Source organism: Coregonus clupeaformis, chromosome 21 (assembly GCF_020615455.1).
Source record: "Coregonus clupeaformis isolate EN_2021a chromosome 21, ASM2061545v1, whole genome shotgun sequence".
Taxonomy (NCBI): domain Eukaryota; kingdom Metazoa; phylum Chordata; class Actinopteri; order Salmoniformes; family Salmonidae; genus Coregonus; species Coregonus clupeaformis.
Window position 1 is genome coordinate 39,026,176 of NC_059212.1, and position 27,668 is coordinate 39,053,843.

The window sequence follows — 27,668 nt, forward strand, 5'->3', positions numbered from 1 at the left end:
ATTACCATATGTGTTATTTCATAGTTTTGATGTCTTCACTATCATTCTACAATGTAAAAAATTTCAAACATCAAACAAGAATGCTATACTACACACACCATTTCTATGAATGTGCACTGTCATTTAGCTGTACTGGTCTGGCTGAGGTATGAACTCCTCTGACAATGTTATCGTTGACAGTACAGCGATGCGTATCTTCTGCAGGGAGCTATTGTGAACAGGTCTGAACAGGTCTGAGAGAACCCGACTGTGACTATGACCTAAGCCTTCGTGATAATGATCCGGGCAAAAAAACAGGCTGGGTGAACTCTGTCTACACTTTCAGTATGTATGTGTGCCCGTGCGTAGGTGCGCGATGTGTGTATGTGTGCACAGTACATGGGTGACGTGTGTTTGTATTTGTATTTTCATTAATGCATTATGTGTGCACTCATTTGTGGATGGGAGTAGGATTGTACACAACACCTGTACCAACAGTTACCATGAGCAGCAGAGGTGCGTGCAGGTAGCACTAGCAGGAGGCTCCGGCATCCAAAGCTGATTGGGTAAGCTTAAATGGTATTCCCACCCCCAGAAGCTGATAAGTGAAACCAACAATAAGCTTGAAGACGATAGGCTGGTTGGTAACAGGAGAAAGCTGTCTCTCCCTCTAGCCATCTATCAGCTGCCTCTCTGTGGGCTAACGCCAGGTAGGAGACTAGAAAGACAGTCTGGGTGAGTGTGTGAGAGAGTCGGTTTACATAGTCAGTGCAAATACAGAAGAGTGGAGTAGAGCGGAGCTCAGTGGGAGTGTGTGCGTGTGCGAGACAGTTAACTACTCCAGACAATGAACATGAACCTGAAGCACCGGAAGTTATCCCTCGACAGCTCAGTGTGAGTATCAACCAATCAAACTTTTTAAAATAAGTCATTTATTATTATGCATTGCTATACATATTGTGTTTCTGTACAGTTCTAGACAGGTTCAGTTAAACTCCAGCTGTAGAAACCATCACCAGTGTTTCTGTTTACATTAGGAAGTTGGAATGTCCCTTAACTGAATCTTGGATTTTCTAACAGGATGTTACAGTATTGAGAACTGTACATTCCTTAAACAAACAGTATTACATACCACCTAGATTATAACACACACATAGCGGGGTTGGGCCATTCCACCTGTATTTATTGCTGTTTCACTAATGGCTTAGTCTGAATGGAGGATTCACAAGAGTGGAGAAAGAGAAGGAAGGAAGGGAACTTTGTTTTCATTCTCTAAAATGCATTGCAGCCATAGCCCTCAGGACCCTCGTCCAGCCCCAGAAATAACAGGCCGGTCTAGTCAGGAGCAGGTGAATCTGCTTTCTTTAGTGGATATCTATAGACTCAAGGCTTTGATACATAAAGATTGTTTTGAGGACTTTTCAATTATGTGATGTTTCTGTACATTTTATTTGGGCTTTCACATTAAAGTTTGACTTTTTGAACTGTAAATGTAATAGATTTCATTACAGTTAGGCCTACATTGTCCCGTAAGGAGTGGAACAATATTTAAGATGTTATGCTGGAATAGGATAAACAAAGCTATATATGTAGCACAGGAGGCTGCTAAGGGGAGGACAGCTCATAATAATGTCCGGAACGGCGCAAATGGAATGGCATTAAATACCTGGAAACCATGTGTTTGATGTATTTGTTACCATTCCACCAACTCCGCTCCAGTGATTAGAACGAGCCAGTTCCACCCAATTAAGGTGCCACCAACCTCCTGTGATACGTAGGATCTTAATTTAATCACCCTGTTGCATGAGAACTTTCCTGAAATGGAAATATTAAACTTGTAGTTTATTTTACGTTTAAAAGGCTTTTAATTTCCACTTTGAAATTTAATACTTACGAAAAATGTATCAACCGCTACAAAAATATCCATTGTCCACATAATAATAAACTTTCCTGTTGCTGCAGGACTATTTTCCTGATGTAGGAGACTGGCTCAAATTAAGATCCTACATCTGGACATGCATATTCAATGTCCATTGTTTGCTTTCTCCCAGCCTCAGGAGCTTAAACATAATACACGGAGTGTACAAAACATTAAGAACTCCGCTCTTTCCATGACATAGACTGACCAGCTATGACCCCTTATTGATGGCACTTGTTAAATCCAACTCAATATTAGGAAGGTGTTCTTAATGTTTTGTTCACTCAGTGTATAACACCTACTTTGCATGTGACATTTTCTAATGATCTGAATTGCAAATGATAGCGAATCTTCTTTTGACCTGGATGCCACATCTTTTTAACCCTTAATGACGCCCTCTAGCGATTTTTTAAAAACTTTTCCTTTTGAAAAGTGATGAAGTGATAAATACAGTAAAGTACACACACTAAAGGTTAAAACAAATATGTTATGAACAAAATAGTGTTTTTTAGACACAACTTCAAGGAGTAGGGCATTCAAGGAGTTGGTCTGATGGGAAGTTGTGATGTCTTCTGCCTCCCCGTTGCCTGAGGAACAATTAGAGGAGCAATAGAGAGCAAAAGAGTAAAGCCCCCCACCCCCCTACACTTGTGCTATGTCATGACTTACTTGGACCACCTATTGAGATGTGCCTTTTGTTAAGTAATTGAGGTGTTAAATGGAGGTGAAAAGGAGATTTGAGTGCCACTAAGGTGTTGTTGACTATCTTAATGACTACTAGCTAGAACTGCTCTGGCAACCATTCTTCCTTATGGTTGTCTGATGCTATCAAGTTAGCCGGAGCTGATGAGAATGTAAATAACAAGATATCTTCACATCTCTAACTAAGCAATAAGGCCCGAGAGGGTGTGGTATATTGGCAATATACCACAAACCCCCGAGGTGCCTTATTGCTATTATAAACTGGTTATCAACACAATTAGAGCAGTAAAAATAAATGATTTGTCATACCCGTGGTATACGGGTATGACAAATCAGCCAATCAGCATTCAGGGCTCGAACCACCCAGTTTATAATGACTTATATAACATGGTTGTGTAGGTTGCTTCCTGGAAAGTCAGGCTTGAATTGAAATGATTAGAATCGACATGATAACAATCAGGTGCATAGCTAAGGGTATAGTTTCGATTCTTGGTGCATACTTTAAAAAAATGTTTTAATTAATGTTACAGCATTTTTCACCAGCAGACAAAACATCTATGCCCATGAGTTTGAATCCACATATTCAATCCACAACTTTATTGTCCCACCAGGGGAAATTCTGCAAACCACCATAAGGTTTATTACAAAGTAAATATGTAAATATGACCTCTAAACAGAGTGTTTACAGAGCCAGGGGGCAACACTGTGTGACGGTTTAGTGTCCTGTTCCTCCAGGTCCCTGGAGAATGGTGGTGGAGGAGGTAGTCTGGGCCATAGGAGAGGCAGCCGCAGTAAGAAGAGCGGAGAGAAGACAAAGCGTCTAGAGGAGGCCCAGATGGAGATCCAGGAGCGGGGACACAGCCTGAACAGGAGCAACTCTCTCAGGTCAAAGGTTACTTCTGAAAACAGGTTCAATGACTAGAACGGGCCATGGACTGGGGGAAAGTACCAAAGCCTATGTAAGTCCATTGATCCGATCTCAATCACTCCCTATCCACAGGTCACAGACCATAGAGGAGGACAGCTTCCACCGGCCTGATGGCGCCATCGCCAAAAATGTAAGCGCACCTGAAATATACAGTACAACACCCTGGATGGGGGCTTTAGACAAGATGGCACTGACATACACAGTTGCACTGTTTCTAGCTCCTAGCCAATACCAAGCATTTCACTGCACCTGCGATAACATCTGCAAATCTCTATAAGCGACCAATAAACTTTTATTTGATTTGAGGTCCTAGCACTCCTTCTCCACTATATGTTTGGGCTCTTGGTTCTGGCTCGGAAATGTCTCCTGATTGAATGGTTGATTGATTAATTAATTGGTTGATTGATTAACAGAGCGTTAGATCCTTTCCTCTCTCTTGTAGAGTTTTGTGAAATACAACAAAACCTTCCACAAACTCTTCCGAGACATTCCAACAGAGGAGAAAGTAACTCATGGTGAGTTGATCTCAGTACATAGTGAGTCTGTAACTTATTTATGGTTTCATCTTCGTCGTCCTGAGATTGTCTGGGCTGTGGATTCATGTCTCGATTATGGAGGCATGATGGAGTCATCACAATCAATACTTAATGCGTTGGGACATTCATTATAATTCCACAATATGTGCTTTGTGCTCCTTGCTAACAACTAAACTTAAGCACTCACTTTGCACAATATTTAAATGTGCCCTCAGCTTCTAAGAAGGGCATACAGAACATCATAGTGTATTCTGGGGATAAAGGGACATTTCAAGCAGAAACCCTCTCTGTGTGTCTCTCATTTGACTCTGTCCTCTGTCCTGGTTGTGTGTTTCAGCGTTCACCTGTGCCCTGCAGAAGGAGGTGTTGTATCATGGGAAGCTATTCGTGTCTGTCAACTACGTGTGTTTTTACTCCTCCGTACTCCTCAAAGACACCAAGGTAAGAGATTCACATATAGCAGAATAGAGTAGAGCAGAGTAGAATAGAGCAGAGAAGAGCAGAGTAGAGTAGAGTAGGGACCCTATTCAATCCGTATTGCGGAAGTTCAGCTTCACAGCGTGATTGAAATTTAAAGGCAACGTTCCCACGTCAGCGGACACTGCATATGTCGGCTCAAGTAAACGCTGCATATGTCGGCTCAATCGGAAATTACTTTACATTTCTATCGCACAATCTGTAACGCTTCAGCGATACAGATTGAATAGAGCCATAGACTAGAGTAGACAACATACAGTAGGTAGAAGCAGATGCAGCGTTGTGGTCTGTGTTATGTGTTGTACCTGTGTCTGGTTGTAGGTTGTGGTCCAGGTGTCCAGCGTAAAGGAAGTTAAGAAGCAGAACTCAGCCCTGTCTATGCTCTCCATCCGCACTACTGATGGAAACAAGGTCAGAAACAAACCCACAGTGGCCCTGTTAGTATTGTTTGTGTCTGTGGCTGTGGTTGTGTCTGTAGTTGTGGCTGTGGTTGTGGCTGTGGTTGTGGCTGTGGTTGTGGTTATGGCTGTGGTTGTGTCTGTGGTTGTGTCTGTAGTTGTGGCTGTGGTTGTGGCTGTGGCTGTGATTGTGTCTGTGGTTGTGGCTGTGATTGTGTCTGTGGTTGTGGCTGTGGTTGTGGCCGTGGCTGTGGCTGTGTCTGTAGTTGTGGCTGTGGTTGTGGTTATGTCTGTGGTTGTGGCTGTGGTTGTGGCTGTGGCTGTGGATGTGGCTGTGTCTGTGGTTGTGTCTGTGGGTGTGGTTGTGTCCGTGGTTGTGTCTCTGGTTGTGGCTGTGGATGTGGCTGTGTCTGTGGTTGTGTCTGTGGTTGTGTCTGTGGTTGTGTCTGTGGCTGTGGTTGTGTCTGTAGTTGTGGCTGTGGTTGTGTCTGTGGTTGTGGCTGTGGCTGTGGATGTGGCTGTGGTTGTGTCTGTGTCTGTGGTTGTGTCTGTAGTTGTGGCTGTGGTTGTGGTTATGTCTGTGGTTGTGTCTGTGGTTGTGGCTGTAGTTGTGGCTGTGGTTGTGGCTGTGGCTGTGATTGTGTCTGTGGTTGTGGTTGTGGCTGTGGCTGTGTCTGTGGTTGTGGGTGTGGTTGTGTCTGTGGTTGTGTCCGTGGTTGTGTCTCTGGTTGTGGCTGTGGCTGTGGTTGTGGATGTGGTTGTGTCTGTGGTTGTGTCTGTGGGTGTGGGTGTGGATGTGGATGTGTCTCTGGTTGTGGCTGTGTCTGTGGTTGTGGCTGTGTTTTTTTTGTTTTTGTATTCATTTTTATTTCACCTTTATTTAACCAGGTAAGCCAGTTGAGAACAAGTTCTCATTTACAACTGCGACCTGGCCAAGATAAAGCAAAGCAGTGTGATAAAAACAACAACAACACAGAGTTACATATGGGGTAAACAAAACGTACAGTCAATAACACAATAGAACATTTATATACAGTGTGTGCAAATGTAGTAAGTTATGGAGGTAAGGCAATAAATAGGCCATAGTGCAAAATATTTACAATTTAGTATTAACACTGGAGTGATAGATGTGCAGAAGATGACGTGCAAATAGAGATACTGGGGTGCAAATGAGCAAAATAAATAACAATGTAAATAACAATATGGGGATGAAGTAGTTGGGTGGGCTAATTACAGATGGGCTGTGTACAGGTGCAGTGATCGGTAAGCTGCTCTGACAACTGATACTTAAAGTTAGGGAGGGGGATAAGTGTCTCCAGCTTCAGAGATTTTTGCAGTTCGTTCCAGTCATTTGCAGCAGAAAACTGGAAGGAATGGCGGCCAAAGGAGGCGTTGGCTTTGGGGATGACCAGTGAGATATACAGTGGGGAAAAAAAGTATTTAGTCAGCCACCAATTGTGCAAGTTCTCCCACTTAAAAAAGATGAGAGAGGCCTGTAATTTTCATCATAGGTACACGTCAACTATGACAGACAAATTGAGAAAAAAAATCCAGAAAATCACATTGTAGGATTTTTTATGAATTTATTTGCAAATTATGGTGGAAAATAAGTATTTGGTCACCTACAAACAAGCAAGATTTCTGGCTCTCACAGACCTGTAACTTCTTCTTTAAGAGGCTCCTCTGTCCTCCACTCGTTACCTGTATTAATGGCACCTGTTTGAACTTGTTATCAGTATAAAAGACACCTGTCCACAACCTCAAACAGTCACACTCCAAACTCCACTATGGCCAAGACCAAAGAGCTGTCAAAGGACACCAGAAACAAAATTGTAGACCTGCACCAGGCTGGGAAGACTGAATCTGCAATAGGTAAGCAGCTTGGTTTGAAGAAATCAACTGTGGGAGCAATTATTAGGAAATGGAAGACATACAAGACCACTGATAATCTCCCTCGATCTGGGGCTCCACGCAAGATCTCACCCCGTGGGGTCAAAATGATCACAAGAACGGTGAGCAAAAATCCCAGAACCACACGGGGGGACCTAGTGAATGACCTGCAGAGAGCTGGGACCAAAGTAACAAAGCCTACCATCAATAACACACTACGCCGCCAGGGACTCAAATCCTGCAGTGCCAGACGTGTCCCCCTGCTTAAGCCAGTACATGTCCAGGCCCGTCTGAAGTTTGCTAGAGTGCATTTGGATGATCCAGAAGAGGATTGGGAGAATGTCATATGGTCAGATGAAACCAAAATATAACTTTTTGGTAAAAACTTAACTTGTCGTGGTTTGGAGGACAAAGAATGCTGAGTTGCATCCAAAGAACACCATACCTACTGTGAAGCATGGGGGTGGAAACATCATGCTTTGGGGCTGTTTTTCTGCAAAGGGACCAGGACGACTGATCCGTGTAAAGGAAAGAATGAATGGGGCCATGTATCGTGAGATTTTGAGTGAAAACCTCCTTCCATCAGCAAGGGCATTGAAGATGAAACGTGGCTGGGTCTTTCAGCATGACAATGATCCCAAACACACCGCCCGGGCAACGAAGGAGTGGCTTCGTAAGAAGCATTTCAAGGTCCTGGAGTGGCCTAGCTAGTCTCCAGATCTCAACCCCATAGAAAATCTTTGGAGGGGAGTTGAAAGTCTGTGTTGCCCAGCGACAGCCCCAAAACATCACTGCTCTAGAGGAGATCTGCATGGAGGAATGGGCCAAAATACCAGCAACAGTGTGTGAAAACCTTGTGAAGACTTACAGAAAACGTTTGACCTGTGTCATTGCCAACAAAGGGTATATAACAAAGTATTGAGAAACTTTTGTTATTGACCAAATACTTATTTTCCACCATAATTTGCAAATAAATTCATTAAAAATCCTACAATGTGATTTTCTGGAGAAAAAAAATCTAATTTTGTCTGTCATAGTTGACGTGTACCTATGATGAAAATTACAGGCCTCTCTCATCTTTTTAAGTGGGAGAACTTGCACAATTGGTGGCTGACTAAATACTTTTTTCCCCCACTGTACCTGCTGGAGCGCATACTACGGGTGGGTGTTGCTTTGGTGACCAATGATCTAAGATAAGGCATGGGCAAGTTGCAGCGGAGTGTGCAGAGCTGGTGGCCGGGGTAGGGGTAGCCAGGTGCAAAGCATGGCCAGCCGTAGCAAAATGCTTATTGAAATTCTTGATTATCGTAGATTTATCGGTGGTGACAGTGTTTCCTAGCCTCAGTGCAGTGGGTAGCTGGGAGGAGGTGCTCTTATTCTCCATGGACTTTACAGTGTCCCAAAACCTTTTGGAGTTAGTGCTACAGGATGCAAATTTCTGTTTGAAAAAGCTAGCCTTTGCTTTCCTAACTGATTGTGTATATTGGTTCCTGACTTCCCTGAAAAGTTGCATATCGCGGGGGCTGTTCGATGCTAATGCAGTACGCCACAGGATGTTTTTATGCTGGTCAAGGGCAGTCAAGTCTGGGGTGAACCAGGGGCTATATCTGTTCTTAGTTCTGAATTTTTTGAATTGGGCATGCTTATTTAAGATGGAGAGGAAATTACTTTTAAAGAACAACCAGGCATCCTCTACTGACGGAATGAGGTCAATATCCATCCAGGATACCCGGGCCAGGTCAATTAGAAAAGCCTGCTCGCTGAAGTGTTTTAGGGAGCGTTTGACAGTGATGAGGGGTGGTCGTTTGACCGCGGACCCATTACAGACGCAGGCAATGAGGCAGTGATCGCTGAGATCCTGGTTGAAGACAGCGGAGGTGTATTTAGAGGGTAAATTAGTCAGGATGATGTCTATGAGGGTGCCCATGTTTACGGATTTAGGGTTGTACCTAGTAGGTTCCTTGATAATTTGTGTGAGATTGAGGGCATCTAGTTTAGATTGTAGGACGGCCGGGGTGTTAAGCATATCCCAGTTTAGGTCACCAAGCAGTACGAACTCTGAGGATAGATGGGGGGCAAGCAATTCACATATGGTGTCCAGGGCACAACTGGGGGGCTGAGGGGGTCTGTAGTGAGATACTTATTTCTGGAAAGGTGGATTTTTAGAAGTAGAAGCTCAAACTGTTTGGGTACAGACCTGGATAGTATGATAGAGCTCTGCAGGCTCTCTCTACAGTAGATTGCAACTCCACCCCCTTTGGCAGTTCTATCTAGACGGAAAATGTTGTAGTTCGGGATGGACATTTCTGAATTTTTGGTGGCCTTCCTAAGCCAAGACACTGCTAGAACCACAGCCACAGCCACAACCACAGCCACAACTACAGACACAATAGCGCCTGGGGGGTAGGAGTGATACTGGGGGAACAGGGCCTGGGTTAACCTCTACATCACCAGAGGAACAGAGGAGGAATAGAATAAGGATACGGCTAAAGGCTTTAAGAACTGGTCTTCTAGTGCGTTGGGTACAGAGAATAAAAGGGGCAGATTTCCGGGCGTTGTAGAATAGATTCAGGGCATTATGTACAGACAAGGATATGGAAGGATATGAGTACAGTGGAGGTACACCTAAGCATTGGGTAACTATGAAAGAGATAGTATCCCTGGAGGTACCGATTGAGCCGGTCTCAGCGTGTATGGGGGGTGGGACTCTCTGAGGCTGGTTGAGCAGAACTTGGGGCTCTACAGTGAAATTGTATAATAAGAACTAACCCAAACAGCAATAGGATAGGCATATTGACATGGGAGAGAGGCATAACGCAATCACAGGTGTAATTCGAGAGGGCTAAGACAACAACTGGTAATTGCGACGAAAGTTTGAGCTGAGGCTAAACAGATAAACAGGATGGGGTACCGTGTAAAGGATCAATCCAGCAGGCATTAGCTGTGTAGCTGAGTGATCATAAGGTCCAGTCAACAGCACTAAGTAAGTCCGGGAGCAGTTCATAGGCTGCTAAAGCAGAGGCGAGTAGAAGGCACGGCTGTTGATTGCGTGTGCTAGCGGGCCGGGGCTAGCAGATGGATCTTCGTGGTCGTCGCAACTGGAAGCCTGTTGAAACCACATCAGACGATTACGTCGGCAGACCAGTCGTGATGGATCGGTGGGGCTCCGTGTCGAACCTAGGAGGTCCCGTCCGGTTGACAGAGAGGTAGATAGCCGGGAGATGGGCCTGGCTCGAGGCTAGCTCAAGGCTAACTGGTACGTCGGGACAGTGGTGATTAGCCAAAAACAGCCATTTGGTTGCAGCTAGCTAGTTGCGATGGTCCGGTGTTAAGGTCCAGTGCTTCAGTGATTCCGGCAGAAAATCCAATATGCTCTGGGTCGATAGCACGCTGTGTAGACTGGCCGATAATTGTCCAGGCTAGAGCTGGCTGGTAGGTAGTGCAGGCCACGGACAGTGGTGAAGACCGCTAATGGTGGCTAATAGCAAGTAGCTAAATAGCTGGCTAGCCATAGGTTCTTGATAAAAATAAAGAAATAATAGAATATGTTCCACATTGGGTGAGGCGGGTTGCAGGAAAGTATATTTAGTTAAAGGATGGAAAGTGAGATAGAGAAATATATACGAAAAAGAGACAAAAAACAAAAAAAAACTGGCTATTTACATGAGGACACAACAGAATACACAACCGCACTACTACGCCATCTTGGATATATGTGGCTGTGGCTGTGGTTGTGTCTGTGGCTGTGTCTGTGGTTGTGGCTGTGGTTGTGTCTGTGGCTGTGTCTGTGGTTGTGGCTGTGGTTGTGGCTGTGTGCGTGGCTGTGTGCGTGGCTGCGGTTGTGTCTGTGTCTGTGGTTGTGTCTGTGTCTGTTGTTGTGTATGTGGTTGTGTCTGTGGTTGTGTCTGTGGTTGTGGCTGCGTACGTAGCTGCGGTTGTGTCTGTGGTTGTGTCTGTATCTGTGGCTGCGGTTGTGTCTGTGTCTGTGTGGTGGTGTGTTGTGTAGTTCCTCATTCTGTTTTGTCTCTGTTTCAGTATTCGTTTGTGTCTTTGCGGAACCGGAGAGTGTGTTACGAAATCCTGCAGTCTGTGTGTACACAAGCACAGGTATACCCACATGATCTCTGACCTCTCTCTCACTTTCTCTCTCTGTACTCCCTCTCTCTCTCTTATTCACCTCTTTCTCTCTCCTTATCTACCATTTGCAATTCTCCTCTTCTTTCTTTGTGTCATTGTGGAGCGAGGAGCGGAGCATGCTCAATTTGACTGGAGCGCAGAGGGAGTTTCCCAAAGGCTGGAGCTCTGCCTTCTCGCCTGCTCCAATTTTGCTTCAGTAGCGCTCACTTCATGAGCTCAGGGCATGTCCGGCCCAGCATGCATTTGTGCTGCTATAGCCCCTTGCTTTAGCTGCTGTCATGGAGTTCGCTAAATATTTTCATAAAGAAACTGATAAAACACTCAGGTGCAAAATCAAGGTGACTTACAAAGATGAGGAGGAACAAGAGCAAGAGAGGGAGTGCTGTGATTTCCTGTCCAAAACTAAAGAATCATTGTGGAATCTGAAAAGACACGTATCCCGAAAGCATGATGGTGTACTATGTGCAAATGCGTACAGAAAGGAACGAGGTGGGTAGCTAGCTAAGTGTGTCATTGTAGCAAAGTATTCATTTTCGTTCTATTATCAATACAATAGGCTATCATTGATTTTGTCACAATATGCCTGCTGACATATTACCTCTTTCAAGGAGCTTTCTGTTTTGATAGGATTATTTTGCCTAAAAACCTTTAGGCCTACCTATAAAAAAACAACTCTGCATCCCTGCCCAGCCTGGCAAGAGTGGCCCGAAGGGTTTTTAGCATCCCCAGTGGCTCTGCAAGTGCGGAGAGGGTATTCTCCGCTGCTGGCCTGCTCTCCAGGCACCATCGCATGATCCTGAAGCCAAACTCGTGTTTCTAAAAGTGAATTCCATTTATTTAATTATAATTCTATCCTATAAACGCAATTTATAGACTATAATAATTTAATAGAATGAAATGTTGTTTAAATGCTGAGCGCTTAATGTTCATTTCGCTCTCGTACATGCTTCACAATGTACACTGAGGGAAAAAAGTATTTGATCCCCTGCTGATTTTGTACGTTTGCCCACTGACAAAGAAATGATAAGTCTATAATTTTAATGGTAGGTTTATTTGAACAGTGAGAGACAGAATAACAACAAAAAAATCCAGAAAAACGCATGTCAAAAATGTTATAAATTCATTTGCATTTTAATGAGGGAAATAAGTATTTGACCCCTCTGCAAAACATGACTTAGTACTTGGTGGCAAAACCCTTGTTGGCAATCACAGAGGTCAGACGTTTCTTGTAGTTGGCCACCAGGTTTGCACACATCTCAGGAGGGATTTTGTCCCACACCTCTTTGCAGATCTTCTCCAAGTCATTAAGGTTTCGAGGCTGACGTTTGGCAACTCGAACCTTCAGCTACCTCCACAGATTTTCTATGGGATTAAGGTATGGAGACTGGCTAGGCCACTCCAGGACCTTAATGTGCTTCTTCTTGAGCCACTCCTTTGTTGCCTTGGCCGTGTGTTTTGGGTCATTGTCATGCTGGAATACCCATCCACGACCCATTTTCAATGCCCTGGCTGAGGGAAGGAGGTTCTCACCCAAGATTTGACGGTACATGGCCCCGTCCATCGTCCCTTTGATGCGGTGAAGTTGTCCTGTCCCCTTAACAGAAAAACATCCCCAAAGCATAATGTTTCCACCTCCATGTTTGACGGTGGGGATGGTGTTCTTGGGGTCATAGGCAGCATTCCTCCTCCTCCAAACACCGCAAGTTGAGTTGATGCCGAAGAGCTCGATTTTGGTCTCATCTGACCACAACACTTTCACCCAGTTCTCCTCTGAATCATTCAGATGTTCATTGGCAAACTTCAGACTGCCCTGTATATGTGCTTTCTTGAGCAGGTGGACCTTGCGGGCGCTGCAGGATTTCAGTAATTCACAGCGTAGTGTGTTACCAATTGTTTTCTTGGTGACTATGGTCCCAGCTGCCCTGAGATCATTGACAAGATCCTCCCGTGTAGTTCTGGGCTGATTCCTCACCGTTCTCATGATCATTGCAACTCCATGAGGTGAGATCTTGCATGGAGTCCCAGGCCGAGGGAGATTGACAGTTATTTTGTGCTTCTTCCATTTGCGAATAATCGCACCAACTGTTGTCACCTTCTCACCAAGCTGCTTGGCGATGGTCTTGTAGCCCATTCCAGCCTTGTGTAGGTCTACAATCTTGTCCCTGACATCCTTGGAGAGCTCTTTGGTCTTGGCCATGGTGGAGAGTTTGGAATCTGATTGATTGATTGCTTCTGATCTTTCTGATTGAGAGGGGGTCAAATACTTATTTCCCTCATTAAAATGAATAATCAATTTATAACAACAATGCGTTTTTCTGGATTTTTTTGTTGTTATTCTGTCTCTCACTGTTCAAATAAACCTACCGTTAAAATATATTTCTCTGTCAGTGGGCAAACGTACAAAATCAGCAGGGGATCAAATACTTTTTTCCCTCACTGTATTTCTTTGTAGGCTATAGCCTTGAAATAATTGAAATAATAGGCTAATAATAATAATAATATAGCCTAAACAATTCATTTTCGTTCCTTCTTCTGCGACATGTCTGGCTCCTGACCTATTTAGCGTGTTTATATGCAGTTACATTTTTCGTAGCTGTTTATTTACCACCACAAACCAATGCTGGCACCAAGACCGCACTCAACGAGCTGTATAGGGCCATAAGAAAACAAGAAAATGCTCATCCAGAGCTCCTAGTGGCCGGAAACTTAAATCTGTTTTACCTTATTTCTACCAGCATGTTACATGTGCAACCAGAGGAAAAAAAACTCTAGACCACCTTTACTCCACACACAGAGACGCGTACAAAGCTCTCCCTCGCCCTCCATTTGGCAAATCTGACCATAACCTCATGATTCCTGCTTACAAGCAAAAACTAAAGCAGGAAGTAGCAGTGACTCGCTCAATATGGAAGTGGTCAGATGACGCAGATGCTAAGCTATAGGACTGTTTTGCTAGCACAGACTGAAATATGTTCCTGGATTCTTCCGATGGCATTGAGGAGTACACCACATCAGTCACTGGATTCATCAATTAGTGCATCGATGACACCGTCCCCACAGTGACCGTACGTACATACCCCAACCAGAAGCCATGGATTACAGGCAACATCCACATTGAGATAAAGGGTAGAGCTGCCACTTTCAAGGAGCAGGACTCTAACCCGGACGCTTATAAGAAATCCCGCTATGCCCTCAGACGAACCATCAAACAGGCAAAGCGTCAATATAGGACTAAGATTGAATCCTACTACCCCGGCTCCGACGCTCGTCGGATGTAGCAGGGCTTGCGAACTATTACGGACTACAAAGGAAAGCACAGCCATGAGCTGCCCATACGAGCTAAATGACTTCTATGCGCGCTTTGAGGCAAGCAACACTGAAGCATGCATGAGAGCACCTGCTGTTCCGGGCGACTGTGTGATCACGCTCTCCGTAGCCGATGTGAGTAAGACCTTTAAACAGGTCAACATTCACAAGGCTGCAGGGCCAGACGGATTACCAGGACGTGCACTCAGAGCGTGCGCTGACCAACAGGCAAGTGTCTTCACTGACATTCTCAACCTGTCCCTGACCAAGTCTGTAATACCAACATGTTTCAAGCAGACCACCATAGTCCCTGTGCCAAGGTAACCTGCCTAAATGACTACCGACCCGTAACACTCACGTCTGTAGCCATGAAGTGATTTGAAAGGCTGGTCATGGCTCACATCAACACCATCATCCCAGAAACCCTAGACCCACTCCAATTTGCATACCGCCCCAACATATCCACAGATGACGCAATCTCTACTGCACTCCACACTGCCCTTTCCCACCTGGACAAAAGGAACACCTACATGAGAATGGTAATCATTGACTACAGCTCAGCATTCAACACCATAGTGCCCTCAAATCTCATCACTAAGCTAAGGACCCTGGGACTAAACACCTCCCTCTGCAACTGGATCCTGGACTTCCTGACGGGCCACCCCCAGGTGGTAAGGGTAGGTAACAACACATCTGCCACGCTGATCCTCAACACGGGGGCCCCTCAGGGGTGCGTGCTCAGTCCCCTCCTGTACTCCCTGTTCACCCATGACTGCATGGCCAAGCACAACTCCAACACCATCATTAAGTTTGCCGACGACACAACAGTGGTAGGCCTGATCACCGACAATGATGAGACAGCCTACAGGAAGGAGGTCAGAGACCTGGCAGTGTGGTGCCAGGATAACAACCTCTCTCTCAACGTGATCAAGAGAAAGGAGATGATCGTGGACTACAGGAAAAGGAGGGCCGAGCACGCCCCTATTCTCATCGAGAGCTTCAAGTTCCTTGGTGTCCACCAAGACAGTCGTGGAGAGGGCACGACAACGCCTATTCCCCCTCAGGAGACTGAAAAGATTTGGCATGGGTCCTCAGATCCTCAAAAAGTTCTACAGCTGCACCATCGAGAGCATCCTGACTGGTTGCATCACCGCCTGGTACGGCAACTGCTCGGCCTCCGACCGCAAGGCACTACAGAGGGTAGTGCGTACAGCCCAGTACATCACTGGGGCCAAGCTTCCTGCCATCCAGGACCTCTATACCAGGCGGTGTCAGAAGAAGGCCCTAAAAATTACCAAAGACTCCAGCCACCCTAGTCATAGACTGTCCTCTCTGCTACCACATGACAAGCGGTACCGGAGCACCAAGTCTAGGTCCAAAAGGCTTCTTAACAGCTTCTACCCCCAAGCCATAAGACTCCTGAACAGCTAACCAAATGGCTACACAGACTATTTGCCTTGATACGCTGCTGCTACTCTCTGTTTATGATCTATGCATAGTCACTTTACCTCTACCTACATGTACATATTACCTACATTTCCTCGGCTAACCTGTGCCCCCGCACATTGACCCGGTACTTGTACCCTCTGTATATAGCCTCGTTACTGTTATTTTATTGTTGCTCTTTAATTATTTATTAAAAAAAAAAATCTTCTTTTTTAAAATGTATTTATTTATTGTTTACTTCAGTTTATTTAGTAAATACTTTCTTAATACTTATTTTTTCTTCAAACTGCTTTGTTGGTTAAGGGCTTGAAAGTAACCATTTCACTGTAAGGTCTACACCTGTTGTATTCGGCGCATGTGACAAATACTATTTAATTTAATTTAATTTAATACGACATATAGCCTATTTGAAATTATGAGCGCTTCTTACAGTCACCTTTTGATGTTGTTTATTAAAATACTTTCATTAAAATCATATCGTTTGGTTTAAATACTTCAAAACCAAATGGTAGGTCCAGGTAGTCACAAAAATAGATGGGTGTTGGTTAAATTGTGATTTTAATGAATGGAGCGAATTTGGAGCGGCAGTTTTGTTTCCTGTGAGCGATTTTTAGCGCTTGGAAATTACGTGGAGCAGTGCACAAGCATGAGCGATGAGCGGGATTTCCGACTGCTCAACTCCTCTCACATACTCTGGTTCACACAGCTGCTGGGGGAGCAGGGGGAGAGTGGTAACAGCAGTCCCCACTTCTCAGGAGAGAACGGCGTTGACGGCGTGGATCAGGACATAGACACAGTAAGACTGTCACTGATGGCCTCGACGTCATCCTATCTCTCTCCTCCCACCATGTAGCTTCCTGTACTGCCCTGTTTTGTTCAATCAGTGCAATCAAAGAAAGTGCCCTCTGTAATTCTCCATAACTCACTGTAAAAATTCCAGAGTTCACATTCACTTTTTTGTGTGTTATTAATCAAGACACCACTTATACTGACCAGGAGCTTTTTGCATAAGGACATGTTTTAACCCTTACCTGCCGACAGATCTCCAGCCATTCCAGCCGGGAGAACAGTGTGGAGCGGAGCCTTCCTATAGAGGTCGTCTACCCTGACCTGCCCAGCAGAGGTAAGAGAGAACATCTTAAAAAGACTGTTAAGACAGACGAGAGAAAGAAATGAGGGGTGAGAGGAATAACAGAGGACATATAAGATATATGAATATTATGTAATATTATTCATAATGATATACCTTCTTCAGAACCTGGGAAGGGCAGCACCACTCCTAGAAGCAGCATCAGCAAAGCTCAGGATGATCAGTTCACATTCACAGAGGAGGAAGATTCAGATAGTTAAACACACACTGAAACAGACACAGACACAGACACAGACGACACACACACACACACACACACACACACACACACACACACACACACACACACACACACACACACACACACACACACACTCAAACATAACACACATTAAAATATTGTTTGAATGGCCTGTTGTCTTTTTTCTCTCTTGAACAGCTGACTCGTGGGTTTGGATCGTCACTGAAAGGGTTATAACCCTCCTCCTTATCAGAGAGCTGCGCAACCTCAATGTCCTCCTATCCATCTATCTGTTTCTGTGAGTACTCTCCTCTCCATCTCTCTCCATCTATCCGTTCCTGATCTCCATCCCTCTCCTCTCCATCTCTCTCCATCGATCTGTTCCTGGTCTCCATCCCTCTCCTCTCTCCATCCTCTGTAACTAGATCTATAGGTGCTGAAGCCCTTGCATCACCTTTCATCTATTCTCACAAACATACTGCCACGTGTGAGAATGGGTGTGTTCATCTTTAAACATCTTAAATCTATTGTCAGCTTCCGAAATCTTACACAAGTTTTCATCTTGGATCTAAAACGGCATTTGTCTATGTATAGGAAGAGTCACATATCATATTCTTCGAAAATATATATACTAATCTATCGACTCTATTATTATGGTGGGAGATTATAATACCGTTTTAAGTACCCCAATGGATCGTAAAAGGAAATCACACTACAAATGATCACCCTTACGCATAGTGGATATATGGAGGCTTAAAGGTCCAGACCTAGTGAGATATACATGGAGCTAGTCGTTGTGATTATTGTTTTGTATCCTTCACGCTGGCACCAAAAGTTAAAAAGACTTTGGATAGGGGGCAGAATGTGGTCAGATCATCAAATAACAGTACAGATGGGTAGCAATAAAAAGTTAGAGGAAAAACTAAAATAAATGGAGGAACTTATTCGGGAACGATCAAGTATAATATATTATAAAAAATTAAGCGAATTGGATGGAAATTGTGAAAAATGCACCAAATTCTTTTTGAATCTTCAACATAGAAATGCTACCAAAAATAATGTACGGAAACTTGTTACAAATGGAGTCATCCATGATTCACCAAATGAGATTTTGAAAGAGGAAGCAAAGTATTTTAAGAATATGTTCTCTTTTCAGTCTCCCCCATTTCCACTACCTAAAGTTAACTGTGATGAATGTTTTCCTAATAATAGTGTAAAATTAACAGCTGTACAGAAATACTTGTGTGAGGGCCAAATTGTAGAGGAGGAACTTCTTGATGCAATTAAAGCCATTAGGCCAGGGAAAACTCCAGGGCTGGATGGCATACCAGTTAAGGTATATGAAACATTTTATAATCTTCTCAAAGATCCATTATTAGCATGTTGTAACCACTTCTATAAAAATTGTCAACTATCAGGTACTCAGCAAGAAGGTCTGATTTCACTATTACTGAAACAGGAACCTGGTGGTAAGTATAACGTATACCTAAAAAACTGGAGGCCCCTTACACATCAGTGCTGTGATGCAAAAATCCTAGCAAAATGCATAGAGCATAGAATTAAAAGCTGTTGTCGGATATTATTCATCCTGATCAGACAGGGTTTTTACATGGACGATACATTGGAGATAATAAAAGACAAGTACTTGAAACAATAGAACACTGAAAAATCTAGGAAACCAGGTCTGGTATTCATAGCAGATTTTGAAAAGGCTTTTGATAAAGTACTACTAGAAGGTATATATAAATGCCTGGACAATTTTAATTTAGGAGAATCTCTTATGCAATGGGTTACAGTTAAGTATAGTAAAGCCAGATGTAAAATAGTAAATAACGGCTACCCCTCAGAAAGTATTAAACTGTCAATAGGAGTAAAACAAGGTTGTCCACTGTCTGCATATCTATTTATTATGGCCATGGACATTTTTATCAGATCCAACAATAGAGGGGCAAGAAATCCAGGGCTTAAAAAAATCCAGGGCTTAAATCCACAATGTGGATCCCTGCACAGCCTCGCAGAAGATCTAGATAGTTTTTCTAACCTCCCTGGATTACAACAACAACTATGATAAGTGTCCGATATTACATATTGGATTGCAAAAAAATACAACTTTTACATTACCCTGTAGTTTACCAATACATTACCTTTATTTAACTAAGTCAGTTAAGAACAAATTCTTATTTACAATGACGGCCTACACCGGCCAAACCAGGACGACGCTGGGCCAATTGTGCACCGCCCTATGGGACTCCCAATCACGGCCGGTTGTGATACAGCCTGGAATCGAACCAGGGGGTCTGTAGTGACGCCTCAAGCACTGAGATGCAGTGCCTTAGACCGCTGCGCCACTCGGGAGCCCATGGCCTGATGGTGAAGTGAACATACTTGGTATTCATATCCCTAAAGAAATATAGGAACTTACTACAACAAATATGAATAGGAAGTTAGCAAAAATAGATAAGATCTTGCTACCATGGAAAGGTAAATACTTGTCTATTTCTGGAAAATTCACCCTGATGAATGATTTAGTTATATCCCCGTTTACCTATTTACTTATGGCCCTGCCTACGCCGAACAATTTATCTTTTAAATTATTTGAGCAAAGAATATTTCACTTTCTTTGGATGGCATCAAGACAAAATTAAACGTGCTTATTTTTATAAAGAATATGAGTTCGGGGGGCTAAAATTATGAAATATTAAAGCATTAAACCTCTCACTAAAAGCATCAGTCATACAAAAGTTATACTTAAACCCGAACTGGTTCTCCAGTAGGTTAGTAAGAATGGCTCACACCTTGTTCAAAAATGGCCTTTTCCCCTTTATTCAGATTACAACCTCTCATTTTCAGTGAATTGAAAATGGAACGTTGTTCAAATTATCGCCTTTTCTAAAACAAGCCATACAAAGCTGGTTGGAATTCCAGTTTAATCCTCCAGAAAAGACAGAACAAATATTCCAACAAATATTATGGTTAAATTCAAATATACAAATTGATAAAAAACCATTCTTTATGAACGAAGAAGAAAAAAAAGAAATTATCTTTGTTAATGATATTATGAATAGGAAAGGTGGAGTTTTGTCACGTGCAGTTAACAAAAATATATGGAAATGTTTGCTCTATCCAAAATTACAACCAACTGATTGCAGCACTACCGCAAAAACGGAGGAGGCAAGTGGAAGGGGGAGAAGGTAGGGAACTTGTTTGTCTGTCCTTTATTAAAGACCTAATTTGGCAACAACAACAAAAAGATATACAGTATCCGTCAAAAGTTTGGACACACCTACTCTTTCAAGGGTTTTTCTTTATTTGTACTATTTTCTACATTGTAGAATAAAAGTGAAGACATGAAAACTATGAAATAACACATATGAAATCATGTAGTAACCAAAGAAGTGTTTAACAAATAAAAATATATTTTATATGTGAGATTCTTCAAAGTAGCCACCCTTTGCCTTAATGACAGCTTTGCACACTCTTGGCATTCTCTCAACCAGCTTCATGAGGTAGTCACCTGGAATGCATTTCAATTAACAGGTGTGCCTTCTTAAAAGTTAATTTGTGGAATTTCTATCCTTCTTAATGCGTTTGAACCAATCAGTTGTGTTGTGACAAGCTAGGGGTGGTATATATAGAAGATAGCCCTATTTGGTAAAATACAAAGTCCATATTATGGCAAGAACAGCTCAAATAAGCAAAGAGAAATGACAGTCCATCATTACTTTAAGACATGAAGGTCAGTCAATGCGGAACATTTCAAGAACTTTGAAAGTTTCTTCAAGTGCAGTCGTAAAAACCATCAAGCGCTATGATGAAACTGGCTCTTATAACTACCGCCACAGGAAAGGAAGACCCAGAGTTACCTCAGCTACAGAGGAAAAGTTAATTAGAGTTAACAGCACCTCAGATTGCAGCCCAAATAAATGCTTCACAGAGTTCAAGTAACAGGCACATCTCAACATCAACTGTTCAGAGGAGACTGCGTGAATCAGGCCTTCATGGTCGAATTGCTGCAAAGAAACCACTACTAAAGGACACCAATAAGAAGAAGAGACTTGCTTGGGCCAAGAAACACGAGCAATGGACATTAGATCGGTGGAAATCTGTCCTTCGGTCTGATGAGTCCAAATTGGAGATTTTTGGTTCCAACCGCCGTGTCTTTGTGAGACGCAGAGAAAGGTGAACGGATGATCTCTGCATGTGTGGTTCCCATCGTGAAGCATGGTGGAGGTGTGATGGTGCTTTGCTGGTGACACTGTCTGTGATTTATTTATTAACCAGCATGGCTACCACAGCATTCTGCAGCGATACGCCATCCCATCTGGTTTGCGCTTAGTGGGACTATCATTTGTTTTTTAACAGGACAATGACCCAAAACACACCTCCAGGCTGTGTAAGGGCTATTTGACCAAGAAGGAGAGTGATGGAGTGCTGCATCAGATAATCTGGCCTCCACAATCACCTGACCTCAACCCAATTGAGATGGTTTGGGATGAGTTGGACCGCAGAGTGAGGGAAAAGCAGCCAACAAGTGCTCAGCATATGTGGGAACTCCTTCAAGACTGTTGGAAAAGCATTCCTCATGAAGCTGGTTGAGAGAATGCCAAGAGTGTGCAAAGCTGTCATCAAGGCAAAGGGTGGCTATTTGAAGAATCTCAAATATGAAATATATTTTGATTTGTTTAACACTTTTTTAGTTACTACAGGATTCCATATGTGTTATTTCATAGTTTTGATGTCTTCACTATTATTCTACATTGTAGAAAATAGTAAAAATAAAGTAAAACCCTTGAATGAGTAGGTGTGTCCAAACATTTGACTGGTACTGTATATATATCAGTTTTACTTGAGGATCAAAATGTTGATAGTGGCGCCATGCACGTTGCTAAATAGTTGGGAAGATATTTTTAATGTGCCGATTCCATGGTACATGGTTTATGAATTGATACCAAAACAACGCTTGATTCAAAACTAAGAGTTTTTTAATTTAAATTATTATACTAAATTCTTGCCACAAACAGAATGGCATATATATATGGGGCATACAACCATCTCAGCTCTGCAGATTTTGCTACGAAGAGACAGAATCATTAGATCACTTATATATACAAAATTATATATACAAAAGTATGTGGACACCCCTTCAAATTAGTGGATTCGGCCATTTCAGCCACACTCGATGCTGACAGGTGTATAAAATCGAGCACATAGCCATGCAATCTCCATAGACAAACATTGGCAGTAGAATGGCCTTACTGAAGAGCTCAGTGACTTTCAACGTGGCACCGTCATAGGATACCACCTTTCCAACATGTCAGTTATTCATATTTCAGCCCTGCTAGAGCTGCCCCGGTTAACTGTAAGTGCTGTTATTGTAAAGTGGAAACGTCTAGGAGCAACAACGGCTCAGCCGTGAAGTGGTAGGCCACACAAGCTCACAGAATGGGACTTTTGAGTGCTGAAGCGCGTAGCACGTAAAAATCGTCTGTCCTAGGTTGCAACACTCACTACCGAGTACCAAACTGCCTCTAGAAGCAACGTCAGCACAATAACTGTTCGTCGGGAGCTTCATGAAATGGGTTTCCATGGCCGAGCAGCCGCACATCCGCACATAAGCCTAAGATCACCATGCACTCTGGAGGATTGGAAACACGTTCTCTGGAATGATCAATCACGCTTCACCATCTGGCAGTCCAACGGACAAATCTGTGTTTGGCGGATGCCAGGAGAACGCTACCTGCCCCAATGCAGACTGCCAACTGTAAAGTTTAGTGGAGGAGGAATAATTGTATGGGGCTGTTTTTCATTGGTTGGGCTAGGCCCCTTAGTTCCAGTGAAGGGAAATCCTAATGCTACAGCATACAATGACATTCTGGACGATTCTGTGTTTCCAACTTTGTGGCAACAGTTTGGGGAAGGCATTTTCCTGTTTCTGCATGACAATACACCCGTGCACAATGTGAGGTCCATACAGAAATGGTTTGTCGAGATCGGTGTGGAAGAACTTGATTGGCCTGCACAGAGGCCTGACTTCAACCCCATCGAACACCTTTGGGATGAATTGGAACGCTGACTGCGAGCCAGGCCTAATCGCCCAACATCAGTGCCCGATCTCACTAATGCTCTTGTGGCTGAATGGAAGCAAGTCGCTGCAGTAATGTTCCAACATCTAGTGGAAAGCCTTACCAGAAGAGTGGAGGCTGTTATTGCAGCAAAGTGGGGACCAACTCCATATTAATGACCATGATTTTGGTATGAGATGTTTGATGAGCAAGTGTCCACATACCTTTGGTCATGTAGTGTATGTACTTTGGTATTGCCCATATGTAGCTTGTTTCTGGTCACAAGTTCAGGAATGGTTAAAAAAAATCACAACATTTATCTAAAATTAACCCTACAAATAGCACTGTTGGGAGATTTGGAAAGCCATAGTCAATCAATCAACAATATAATAATATTTCTAGTAAAAATATTTATCTTTAACTCACAATCTGTAGATACTATGCGATTAGACAGGTTCAGAATTTATGTGAAACATCACAGCAATAAAATATATGGCACATGCAAATCATAAGAGGGCGGTTTACGGAGATAGATGGGATGGACTGAGTAGCTATGGGGTGGGTTTAAAAGCTTATGTTCAATAATAATCTATAATAATAGTTATGACTGAAAACACGATGTATAATGTACTATCTATCCAGATGTAATGTATATCAAATTACTTTACTCTTGCTATTTAACTACTGTAGTAGAAGAAAAAAAACATGTATGTAAAATGTGTGTAGAGTTTACATGTAACAACAAAAGAAAAGCTGTAAAAACAAAGTTTATTTTTGTCCTCCGAAGAGGGGGGGTGGGCCAAGAAAATCAAAATAAAAGAGTCACATATCATTCTGTAATTCAGGATCACAGACAAGCCTTTTTCCAGGAAGTGTATGTGTCTTCCCAACATTCTGTCTGGTATGTTGTCTTTCTGGATTAACTAGGAGCCATTGAGGAAGGGACCCTGCTACCTGATTGGCTGTTTATAGCTGGGATCATTGCTGAAGAGATGGGTAGATGGATGGATCTGAGGTTCTCTGAGCACTGGGTGTTCTCCAGATGGTCATGTTGTAATATACTGTGAACTTTTACCCATTCAGCCAGACTTTGGTTCCTCTCAAGAGTTCTTCCCTCTTGCCTAGATAGATTTTCCTTGCTACGGTCTCCTGTGCTTGCTCTTTCATTAGTTACCTGTGGACTGTGGAGGATGGATGGAATTGTGTGTTTGTGCTTTGACAATACCTTCTAATTGCCCCTCAGGGGATTAATCAAGTCATATTGAATTGCACATTACACTGACAAAGGCTATAGATTCACATAGATTTTAAAACACACATAGAACCATAGCACTGTGGAGAAATTGCCTCTCAGATGAAACATTATTCAACAATATAAACGATAAAGAATAGGAAATAAACCCTTCCCTAGTTTTTCTATTATATGTTTTCATGACCTTTTCTTCTCCCTTTACATTAGTGTTATGAGCACACACACCCCTGAAGCTCATAACTAATGTCATAACAGCAGTTAAATAGTCATAGCACTTTGTGACATCTGCTGATGTAAAAAGGGCTTTATAAATACATTTGATTGAAATAACCTATAGTTGTGACAATTATGTCTGCATATTTGCCCAGACTGTTTGAACAACTAACTTGTAGCCTGACAGGTATGGATTGCCCAGGGAGGTTTTCTGGGTTTCCTGTAAATGATTAGGGAAAGGCAAGGGGATATCTAGTCAGTTGCACATTCAACCGAAACGTTTCTTCCGCATTTAACCCAACCCCTCTGAATCAGAGAGCCTTAATCGACATCGGCGCCCGGGGAGCAGATGTTTGGGGGTTAACTGCCTTGCTCAAGGGCAGAACGGAAGATTTTTCAAACCTTGCCAGCCCGGGATTCGAAACAGTGACCTTTCGGTTACTGGCCCAATGCTCTTAACCGCTAGGCTACCTGCCGCTATCTGTCCTTGATTGACATTAAGTACTTGTGCCTGGTTCCTCATGATTGATCTGCACTGTGTAATCGGTGCCATCAACGAGAGTGCACTCAGGTATGACAGGTATGGATTTAAAAGTTTAAAAGTTCTGAGTTATACTGAGTGCTGAGTGAGGCAGGTTACAGTAAAATACAAGCTGATGACAAGCTATCAGGAAGTACTGAATCTTACCCATCAAATTGTCTTCACATTAAAACCACCACCTCTTTTGTGTATGTGTGTGTGTCTGTGTGTGTAGGGTGGTGTTGCTACTACTGTCGTCGGGGTACATCGGTTTGCGGATCGTAGCTCTGGAGGAGCAGCTTAGTTCTCTAGGAGCCCTGCCTGAGTTCTCCATACACCTCAGAGAGTGAGTACATGCACACACACACTATGGCGTAGTTTTCCACAGATGACACTGTCTATGCTCTGATGTGAATTTCAAGGAACTACAAACTTTGACTATTTAAAAAACATTCAAGGTAGATCAAACCGGTTGTGTAGACAGAGAGAGAGAGTATTCTCAGACATCAGAGGAACCGTGTACTGTATTAGCAGCAGAGATCACAGGAGGTTAGGAGGTCAAAGGAGGTTAGGAAAATGTATGCACTCACTAACTGTAAGTCGCTCTGGATAAGAGCCTCTGCTAAATGACTAAAATGTAAAAAAATCTCAGGAGGTTAGGTGGTCACAGGAGATCACAAGGTCACAGGAGGTTAGGAGATCTCAGGAGGTCACAGGAGGTTAGGAGATAAACAGCCCCAGAGGACTGACACCTGTTTTCCAAGTTACTCCACTATTACATAATCATAACTAGGGGAACACCCATTGTGGGTATATATATGTCTCCTGAGTGGCGCAGTGGTCTAAGGCACTGCATCGCAGTGCTAACTGTGCCACTAGAGATCCTGGTTCGAATCCAGGCTCTGTCGCAGCCAGCCGCGACCGGGAGACTCATGGGCGGCGCACAATTGGCCCAGCGTCGTCCAGGGTAGGGGAGGGAATGGCCGGCAGGGATGTAGCTCAGTTGATAGAGCATGGCGTTTGCAACGCCAGGGTTGTGGGTTCGATTCCCATGGGGGGTCAGTATAAAAAAAATTAATGTATTCACTAACTGTAAGTCGCTCTGGATAAGAGCGTCTGCTAAATGACTAAAATGTAAAATATGTATTTGAGTCGTCACTTCCATGTAATTAAAAGTGTGTGTGCGCACACTTGTGCATGAGTCTGCGTGCTTATGAGTGATAATGTGTGGGAGAGTGATTCGGTTCCTCCTCTCACTGCTCCCTCCTCATTCCAGGGACCAGGAAACAGCCTGAAGAGACCTACAGCCAGGGCCGTTTGGATATTCTGGGAAATACCAGATGGGCTGGACCATTTGTTTAGTTGGGTGACACACACGTTTATTTTTATAAATAAAAATAAAACATTGAAAAAGGTGATATGGCCGGCGGCCCATGGGCCTGGTAATAGAGAGATAGATTGATATCTCTTATTTTACTATTTCTCTGTTATACTAATCTACCCTGAGTGGACAGAACATTAAGAACACCTGCTCTTTCCATGACAGACTGACCAAGTGAAAGCTGTGATCCCTTATTGATGTCACTTGTTAAATCCACTTCAAATCAGTGTAGATGAAGGGGAGAAGAAAGGTTAAAGAAGGATTTTCAAACCTTGAAACATGGATTGTGTATGTGTGCCATTCAGAGGGTGAATGGGCAAGACAAAATATTTGTGTTCCTTTGAACGGGATATGGTAGTAGGTGTCAGGGCGGACCGGTTTGTGTCAAAAACTGCAACGCTGCTGGGTTTTTCACCCTCAACAGTTTCCCGTGTGTATCAAGAATGGTCCACCCCCCAAAGGACATCCAGCCAACTTGACACAACTGTGGGAAGCATTGGAGTCAACCTGGACCATCACTGTGGAACGCTTTCGACACGTTGTAGAGTCCATGCCCCAATGAATTGAGGCTGTTCAGAGGGAAAAGAAGGGAACTCAATATTAGGAAGGTGTTCTTAATGTTTTGTACACTCAGTGTATAATGAGCATTTGGCTGAACAGTGGGCAACGGCCGGCCCGGTTTTCTGCTAGGCTGTGCTGAGGTCACGCAAACTCACACTGAAAGTCAAACGTGGCATCAGCAAAGACACCTGCTCTGACTCTGTCATCCGTTAGACAGCCAAGATCATGGGTCGTAAAAAACGGAAAGGGTGCCTATAAACGTAGAAAGAGCACATTCTACATTGTCACCTCACTGAAAAACATCCTATTTTTGGGATGGCTAAAATCATGATTTTGCAAAACAGTAAAGTGCATTATCCCCATGATTCCTGTAATGAAAGTGTCTGCCCTGCCCCTGTGCCTGTGCCCTCGCTGGGGCCTGCTGCTGTGATGAGCGAGCCTCTCTCCTCATGCGCTCGAGAGAAAAAACATTTCTGATCATATAACATTTCAAAATACAATTGCGGGAAAAACACAGCTTTGGAAGCTTCGTCCACTTGTCCCTGTCGAAGAAAGGAGGGTCTCAGCTTTCTGTAGGTATAATTTTTATTTCTCAACTCTCAATAGCAACTATTTAACAACCAAGACATTT

The 27,668-nt window shown here is 43.3% G+C and overlaps 1 protein-coding gene across 1 annotated transcript; it reads left to right on the plus strand.

Moving 5' to 3' along the window:
* The first annotated feature begins 674 nt into the window (after positions 1-674).
* LOC121535520 (GRAM domain-containing protein 2B) lies at positions 675-26,674 on the plus strand. The gene is made up of 12 exons (XM_041842658.2): positions 675-873; positions 3,335-3,484; positions 3,600-3,657; positions 3,970-4,042; positions 4,401-4,504; positions 4,862-4,951; positions 10,864-10,935; positions 16,424-16,513; positions 16,759-16,840; positions 17,247-17,346; positions 25,331-25,441; positions 26,372-26,674. Exons 1-12 carry the CDS (start codon positions 827-829, stop codon positions 26,388-26,390), a joined length of 996 nt encoding a protein of 331 aa, XP_041698592.1. The 5' UTR covers positions 675-826; the 3' UTR covers positions 26,391-26,674.
* The last annotated feature ends 994 nt before the right edge of the window (positions 26,675-27,668 follow it).